Here is a 9,173-nt window from a genome sequence, read left to right as displayed (position 1 = left end):
GGCTGATAAGCTCTAGCTGAAACCAACAAACGAACAGACTGTAAGAGAAACCAAATTGATGACTCATTGTATTGTCCAGGGCAGAACACTACTGTGTGCGCATTGATTGGTTACTTAATTAATCTTCAAACTCCTTATTTGGTGTGAAAATAAAAATACAAATATTATTTTTTGTGCATTTTGGTATGTCTATGTGGTTTTCACTATGACGAAGCAATGAATCGGAGATTGTGAAGATTTAAGTTCCACTTTTTTTTTATATAAAAATACACCATGTTCAGTATTTTTAAAGAATCTTACGTTACATATGGAGTAACATTAAAAAACACTTGGAAAAAAATCCAGACGCAAAATTTTATTTATGCACAAAGAAAAAGAAGTTCCAATAAGCCGAGAGAAGCTTTAGATACCTTTTTGGCCACCCATCATATACTCTGTCTTCTTTACTTCCCTATATAAATTTGTCAAACTCTCCATATCACATAGAGAGAGAGGGAGGGAGGGAGACAGGAGAGAGGGAGACAGAGAGATGCGGTAAACCCAAGAACTGCTCTTATGCATGAAGCAGCCATAAGCATTGCTATTAGGTGCTGATTCCCCTCTTGTTCTTTGTTTTTTATTTCCCCCTCTTGCTCTTCTTCTTCGATGATTGGCTGGGAACTACATCTTGGGATTTCTTTTTTCTCGCTTTCTTTTGTTATTATTGGCCTTGCTATGGTCATGTGGTTGATTCTTTGCCTGTTTTGTCTGTGAGATGGCAAGCATTTATTTGTTCTTTTGGGACACTGGATTAGCTGTGAGTTTTTTAACCCCCTGCCTTATCCTGAGCTCAGTGTACTCATATTGCATCGGACCAACAATGGCAAACAGTTTCCATGAATATGGCTGTTCATGAAAATCCTTAGTACCAGGTTTAATCTCTTCAAACTAGCGAAATTTCTTAAAAGTTGGTTTGGTCCTTGAAAACAGCTTGTTGGCTGAGCTGGTGGGGTTATGGAGTAGAGTTCTTTTTCTGCCATTCTGTTAATAGACCTGAGACACCCGACTTGAGGAGAAATTGGAAGCTGAACCTGAAAGATTTTATTCTGACGTGCATTCAGAGAATCGATTTTCTGTTTCCAAAGGAATTCTCGAGTCGCTTGTTGCTAGCCAAGCACTCTTGTGTGCATTCTCTCCAAGATTTGTGGATTTCAGTGCAACTGAAGCCTCTCTCGCTCTGTTTCATCAGCATCTCCTGCACTTTTTTCCAGGGTTTCATGCAGGGCAAAGCAGCTGGTTTCTGCCGCCTGAACGCCGCCGGAATCTGCGAGGCCTTCCCGAGCAGCGTCATCGGATAAGGCAGCCGGCACGGCAATGCCGGTTCCCCTTGCCCCGTATCCGACTCCTCCGGTGCCATTCACGCCGCCCAATGGTAAAATCTTTTTTGCCCCCCAGTTACCACCTCAGATGTGCACAGGGTAATTTTGGCATGTAAAGAGTGTTGCTAGGTACCAAGAAATGCTGGGATGTATGAAAGTTATATAAAAAATTAGTTTCTTTTTATCAAGGCGTGTTACTGATACAGTTCAGATGCTGCTTAATTTTGGCTACAACCTGCAGTTTCTGGTTCAGAACTTGCAGCAGTTCCTTCTGCTTGGTGAAACTTTTATGTTTTTATGTAACAAATTGCCCAAAAACTGTGGGAATGGACTGTGGAGCTTTATCTGCTGACTTTGATGTTGTAATGCATGAAAGGGGCCTTTTTGAAACAGAGGTTCGATTATTGTGTAGCAGAAAATTCATACACGAAGTGTCATTTGTCCGTCCTGCAATTTTCAGGGGGCCAAAGCCAGCTTGTCTGCATCGGATGCCGGAATCTCCTCATGTATCCAGCTGGTGCGACGTCGGTCTGCTGTGCAGTTTGCAGCACCGTCACCGCCGTGCCGGCTCCAGGTACACACATGAATTACCTTCATTTCGGTTTGAAGAATTTGTTAGTAAGTAACATGGCATCTGAACATTGAGCCACATTTGTGCGTGGAGAACTAGTGTAATACCGTCCATTTCGTCTTTCTGTTCTTTTTAACCAGCTAAGAAGTAGCATTTGCTGTATCCATAAAGTTTTGCATCTTGCAAACTATATATACACATAGGAGATGAGAGCTTTTATTCACTACAGAGATCTAGTTGTAGGTTTCATGATAGTTCAGGGAGATCAAAGGGGACAAGTTTGTTTGCCCTCTGAAGCGTTGCAATTCTGGTGCAGTAGCAGTACTGGTTGTTGGGCTGAAATGTGAATTTTCTGCAGGAACTGAGATGGCACAGCTAGTTTGCGGAGGATGCCACACTCTCCTGATGTACATACGTGGTGCGACGAGTGTACAATGTTCTTGCTGCCACACTGTTAACCTGGCTATGGAAGGTAGACCTATGAAGCTTCAATATTATTTTCCTCTCAGTTGGAAGAAGTATATTCTGTGGTTTTGATTCCTGTCCAAAAAAAATCCTACTTCTATATATTGTGCAGTTTGGAAACACTAGCAACCTGCCAATAGCATTTTAACATTATAGACTTGGCCTATCTTGAAGTCATAGTCATTGAAATTGGTTATTATTCAGAAAGATGAAAAGGTTGACAGGGATATCCTAGAATCACTGGAGTTGAATGAATATCTCATAGAGCTACTTTAGTGTGCCAAGTCCAAGCATTTACAGTTTCAAAAAAAAAGTCCAAGCATTTACTAAAAGTTTCACAAGGATTTAGTGCCATGACCCAGTCATCAAGTTGTCAACTTTGTCAAAAGGAAAAAACATCACGTTCAGAAATTCTATATTGTTCAGAGTTCAGAAAATAAGTGCTCAACTCATTCTTAACATTTCCAGTGACGTTTTCTTGTTTCCTATCGCAGCAAATCAAGTTGCGCATGTAAACTGCGGGAACTGCCGTATGCTGCTCATGTACCAGTATGGAGCTAGGTCTGTGAAATGCGCAGTCTGCAATTTTGTGACATCAGTTGGGGTAAGTATTCATCCATCAGAGTGCACTTAAAAATAAATGTTGTATAAGACTAACAGCATTTCACTCTTATTCTTACGGTAAAACAACTTGTACTACCTTTGTCCACAAAAGAATGCAATTGTGGGAACCGTGCCGGTCAAGCAAACTCATGTTTAACCAACGTTATAGTAAATAATATTAGTATTTATGTCTCTAAGTAATTTTATTATAAAAATATTTTCTATAACTAATCTAATGATACTCATTTTATATCACGAATGTTAGTACTTTTTTATACAAATTTAGTCAAAGTTCAAACTGTTTGACTCCTCGTAAAACGAGAATTGCATTTTCTTTGGGACGGAGGGAGTATTTCTCATGAGAGTTTAAAATTAACCACCAATTTTCACTCTCTTCAGGCCTCACCTGGTGCAGAGCAGAAGCCCAGCAGCTGATAGTGTCCCTGAAAATACTGAGATCACCTATGAAGGCAGCGACTGAAAGGATGCTTTGAGTGCACATGTATAGAGTTCTTCCCTGAAGCAATTCTTTTTTTGTTCCTCCTCATCTCCATTCTCCCCCATCCACTTCTGCGTTCCTTCAATGAATCTGGCGAACCCGTGGAATAAATGAGAGTTTTGGAAATAACTAGGGCTCAACCTCGTCGACTTGTCTGTAAAATCAAATGAGACATATATAAACCTATGGTATTTCCTTTGTTTCTGAATTTCTGAATGTTTCTCTGACTGTACTTCGATCCAAACCTTTTTGTCACCCCCCCCCCCCCCCCCCCCCCCCTTTTTTTTTTTTCTAAAATGCATTCACCATGGTCTCTCTTGAAGTCTTGAGTTTAACTGAAGAAACTGGTGCATAGTAGCTCAATGAACTGACCCTAGCCCCTGGGAACATCGACACCGTTGTCAACATGGCATCCATCAAAGTGTTGAGATCAGAGGGTGCATCGCACCAGATGGTCAGGAACAGAAGCATTTGTTGCTTGCCGTGGCACAGGCCTGAATGCCTGATTGACTGCTGGGCTGGACACCCTCTCTCTGATTCTTATCCGACTGTGATTGCAGGCTTGGCCCTCTCCTAGCACTAGCAGCAGCAGGCAATGATGCCATGTGGCTTGTTTCAGTTCTGCAGGCACTGCAGAGGTCGACGGACAATGCCTATTAGTGTAGGATCAGTGATCCAGTTATTGCTGTGTACGGATTGCCACAATTTCAGAGAAAATAGTGCAACACCTATGCCCGGATTGTCACGATTCAGAGAAAATGGTGCAATAGTTCAGAAGGCAAACACACAATGATAAAAGGCACAGTCATAGGTGGTGTTTGGTCGAGTCAGCAGTTGAGGAGCAGACAGCACAACGCCTAGATTTCCTAATCTAAATCTTTGCAGCGCTGTATCAACACCACTTTGCAGCTTTTCGACAGCAGACAATACGGAGTGTTGATCAAGACGCTAATAGGTCATAGCCAGATCTTGATCTGTAAGATGACTAGTACTTTTTGTGGATCTTTGACAGGGGAACACGTCACTTCTTTTGGGCCAGATGAACAGATGCCTTTTTCAATAAGAATATGCCGTGGAACAATTATGCACGACAAGAAAGCTCAACAGCTTCATATGTCCGCATAGACATCTCTGATAAAGTTTTGCGTAACAAACATGTAATGACCATCACTTAAACAGGAGAAGTTTTATGCACATTGGAGCATTATCTAAAACACAAACTAGGTTCAATACTTATTAGAAAAATTTAAAGGATGTGCCACCTGCACGGCTGCACCAGTGCATTGGTGTGCTGAGTTTGGACTATGTAAGCCAAAAAAAAACAGATACATGCGAATGTGAAGCTCTCCATATGCTACACAACCAGGCACATATATTCTCTTCAACTCGATGTAATTGCACGGTTCGGATATATGTAAAACTTTGGAACCACTACTGACTGATATCAATCAAGCCTCAGAGAATCGTGCATCGGTTTCTTTGTTCTGCAGGAGATATCGTGGCCGGTTGAAACCTGTTTGGATCAAAGCTATCCACCCCGTACTGCCACAACAGAAAACGTTCATGTAAGCAAAAGAAAGAAATGAGCCACCCCCATAAAAATTACAAGGGCTCGAGAGGACCTGATACCTTTTCTCTCATTCTTTGGCTCCATGCGTCATTCCGGATTGGGACGGTAGTCGAGATTGGGCACCCTAGGATCAGCAGCAGCAGCCTGCTGATTCACCAACGGCTGCCGTATTCCAGACCTTGCGCCGATGTACTCATCATCACTGTCATAATCAGCTTGATTGCCCGACTGTACTATGATAGCTACAGTGAACAACAATGCCTGCATAAAGAACAAGAAACAGTTTGCTGCTATTACTTCTAGCTGGTGAAACATTGCATGCTGTGATGATAATTCAGTTCTATGAAGCAAAAAGGGTGAGACATAGCTTGACGGGCACACAAGAAACAATTTAACCAATGCTAAACAAATACGTGCAAGCTAAGGCTAGAAATTTTTCATAACAGGTACTATTTTTTCCACAGAAGCTCAAATGTATGCAAATTTCTTTCAGTTTCACCAGAAACCTCAACTCTTTCTAAATATGTTCTAATCAGGTCCATTCCAGTTGTCTAACATTACTACTGCCTAGTATAGTTTGAGGCATGACAGATGCCCATGTCTATATCGATACTATGGTAAAAACCACTCCCATTGTACAAGCCTAGTGATTAAAAATCGTAATAGTATAACCCAAAAGAGACATTCTCAAAAATCTATGTGCAAAAGTTAGAAAGCATGGAATTTACTTTATTTTTCCCTAATATAATTTAACCTAATAACCTACAACAAAAACACCTTAAGTGAAGCAAGCAGGAATGGAATAAGAGAAGCAGCGTAAAGAGGATATGAAATATTTATAGGGACCATCCTGTAAACTCCCATAATAAACATACCACCAGGTTATATTTTGATAAATTTCGTAAAATTGATTTACCCGAAAAGGATCTAAACTTAGATAAAGTAACAAGGTACTGAGCTGCAAATCCCAACCAATTTTCTCACAAGCTGCTTCACTTCATAATTACCCTACTGCTAACATTATTGTTTCCCTTATTTGGATGGCTTCCACTACAATATGATAAAAAATTTAGAGCATGTCATCTATGTTCATACGTAAAACAAACTTAATACATAGGCAAAATTGCTTGATCTCCTGAATGCTTGTATCAAATTACATCCAACATTCCAAGGGCTTTGCTTTCTTTTTTTTTTACCTCAAATACAACAGCTCCAAGTGCAACCCATTTTGCAATTCTCCAATTCTCTTTCAAAAAGCTGTACATAATGTCAAAGTTTCCTGTTTTGTCAACTGGGATGACCTGCAATGCGAAATTAAATTCAATAAGAAAAAAAATCATGCGCCACAGTAGAGACAGGGATCTACAGTGTACTCACCTCTTTCCAACTATGGTTGAAGAAAATGAAGCCTCCTGCACCAAGCTCGACCAGTATGAACAGAATAATGAGGAATGAGTACTATTCCAGATGTCAAGGAAAGCATGGTATGCAACCACAGAAAATAAGTTATTTGCTAATGGTGTAATGGGAGACTTATACCAACATTAGCAAGAAGGGGACAGCAAAGCATTACAAAGTACACATGAAACCTTTTTTTTAGTTAATTATTAATCAAGCCTTTGAACATTAGTTGCATCTTGTGTGTCATGTCGGTCAAATATAGAACAAGATGTTCCCATATTTCGATGTTCCCTATCGATGATTATTATGGCTGATTCCTTGCTCCACTGAGCACAACTACTTCATAATTGACAAGACAGTAACAGAAACCAAATTGGATATGAGCACACCACATGATACTAGGTTCATAAATAGGAGTCCAGAATTAATGAGGATACAATAGACAAGCAGCATCCATTTCTAGCTCCAGCACAACCAAAGATCGATGTGATAAAGAGTATAGCGCCGACACCAATGAACGCAAAAATAAACCTGCAGAAGATTTAAAACAAAGTAAGAAAAAAAGAGATGTAAAAGATGATACACAAAGCAAAACATCCTAACAACGGTGCAACTTCATACATGATCACTGCAATTATACAGTGCTTCAATTGTAATGCTGAGATCATATAGTACGAAAATACATAATCCTTTCTGGATTAATCCTATTAAGATTGGGGTGTTCCTATGAGAAGCAAAATTAAAGATTGAGATGTTATCAATTCTATAAATAAAGTTGAAAAAAAATATCAATTCCAGAAGTTGAAAGAACACAGTATTATCATTCAGATAGTTTTTTTTTAATGGGACATCAATTTCAGACAGTTATAAAAGAGTACAGATTGGGGAAAATATCCATGATGGCAGAAATTCCCAATATAGTAAAGTAGCTAAGGATACCACCAGAAAATGCCGAAAAGGAAATGAAGATCTGTACTTGGGCTATGCAGTACCCACATACTGTACGATTTTGTAAGATTCTTGCCACGACTACATGCAATTGAGTCATTATTACTAAGTTGCAAGATCCACATTTGTCTATACATAACATGCAGAGTGTTCTTAAGCATCTAATCTAATGATCTAAAGCCTGCTGCGTCTCCTAAAATAAACCGCAGATGCCACATCAACCAACACATGAAAGGTAACAACAGAGGAGATCAGTCGTCACACACGCACCAGGCACTGGAGAGTCCTCTCCACGGTCCCATCCGCATCCGACAGGGACGCATCAACAAGGAGGAGCAGCGGCCTCCCGAGCCGCACGAGCTCGCCGCTGGGCGGCACGGCCGCCGGCGCCGGCGCGGGCGAGGGCGGCGCGACCTGCAGCCACATCACGAGCAGGTAGGCGCCGTAGCCCACCATGGCGAGCCCGACCGCCATGACGACGAGGTTGAGCAGCTTGAGGACGCACTCGAAGAAGCCCCGGCACGCCATGGCCGCGGCGGGGCGCTCCTCCGATCCCTCCTACGCGCGCAAGGGACAGTCGGGAACCTCGCCTCACGCCGGAATCTCGATGGCCCGGCCCCGGCCACGGCCCCGGACCCGGCGCATCAACGATGGCGGCTTGGGGGAACTCGTCGCATCAACGCCGGAAGCGCGGAGGGATCGCGGCGAGGCAGGCAGGGTGGGCTCCGTTGGGATGTTGGGAGGTTTCGACGGATTGGGGGAACTCGTCGGGTTCTTTTCTTCTTGGGCGGTCGGAGGAGAAGATGGAATTGCGTTGGGAGTGGGTGACTACGTAGCGTGCGTTTTTATTCTCCTCGTAAGCCGCAATGAGTTTATTAACCAGGAGGAGTTACAGTAATAAATCACTTTATTATAAACCAAATATACTTTGGTGAAAAGATGACTCTGAAACCTCACGGCATATAATTAACTGATTGTCGCATGACTCTAAATCTCCTGCTTTCTGTCCTAAAAGAATACAATTTTAGATCTGATTAAAGTTGAATTATCTTATGTTTACTTAAGTTTATTAAAAATAGTATCAAGTTGTACGACTTGAAATAGGTGTCTCATGGAGAGTCTTATAATATTTTTTTTCAGTATGATTTTTTATATAAATTTAATTAAACCTATCAATATTTAAATTACACCTTTTTCTTGAGACCGAGGGAGCAAATATGACGTACTTTGGATAACTTTTTTTCACGCAGTTTTACGTTGCATCATCACAGTACCAATTTCAGGTAGCCCAAAATTCTGAATTGCAGGCCACGGCATATCATTATTAAATTAATAAATCAGAGCTCTTTGACACGCTCCGCCGTCGGTATCGTGACACGAACACGAGTACACGACCATGGATAATTGGATAGGAATAGGATAGGACAGCTGACGCGAGGCGAGGCGCCGGCCCACCGCCCAAAGCATCTCGTTGTCTAGCGATTTCGAATTACCCATGGGCGAAGCATCTGCCGCTAGTCCGCTACATAATGGGTGGGACGATTTTTTTTTAACCTAATTAGTTAATGATTTGATAACGTTGTGGTATAATAAATATGTACTAATAATAAATTAATTAAACTTAATGAATTCGTCTCGCGTACTCCCGTGACTTCTATAATTTCTATGATTTATTTTATTATTACTGTTACTATCCGAACTCACCCAACACTCGGATATAACATTCCATGTGACCCCATCCCACCATGCAGACACTGC

At 41.4% G+C, this 9,173-nt stretch overlaps 1 protein-coding gene and 1 pseudogene across 1 annotated transcript; one reads left to right on the top strand and one right to left on the bottom strand.

Annotated features, from left to right (window-relative positions):
• The first annotated feature begins 430 nt into the window (after positions 1 to 430).
• LOC136472200 (protein LSD1) lies at positions 431 to 3,724 on the top strand. The gene is made up of 6 exons (XM_066469933.1): positions 431 to 587; positions 1,251 to 1,411; positions 1,819 to 1,932; positions 2,288 to 2,401; positions 2,889 to 2,998; positions 3,397 to 3,724. The coding sequence occupies exons 2-6, from the start codon at positions 1,354 to 1,356 to the stop codon at positions 3,430 to 3,432; spliced, it is 432 nt and encodes a 143-aa protein (XP_066326030.1). The 5' UTR covers positions 431 to 587; positions 1,251 to 1,353; the 3' UTR covers positions 3,433 to 3,724.
• Positions 3,725 to 4,700: 976 nt separating this feature from the next.
• LOC136472199 (tobamovirus multiplication protein 2A-like) lies at positions 4,701 to 8,281 on the bottom strand (annotated as a pseudogene).
• Between the last annotated feature and the right edge of the window lie 892 nt (positions 8,282 to 9,173).

This window comes from Miscanthus floridulus, chromosome 8, assembly GCF_019320115.1.
Source record: "Miscanthus floridulus cultivar M001 chromosome 8, ASM1932011v1, whole genome shotgun sequence".
Taxonomy (NCBI): Eukaryota; Viridiplantae; Streptophyta; class Magnoliopsida; order Poales; family Poaceae; genus Miscanthus; species Miscanthus floridulus.
The sequence above is the reverse complement of the archived record's forward strand: the minus strand, read 5'-3'. Positions and strand labels throughout refer to the sequence as shown.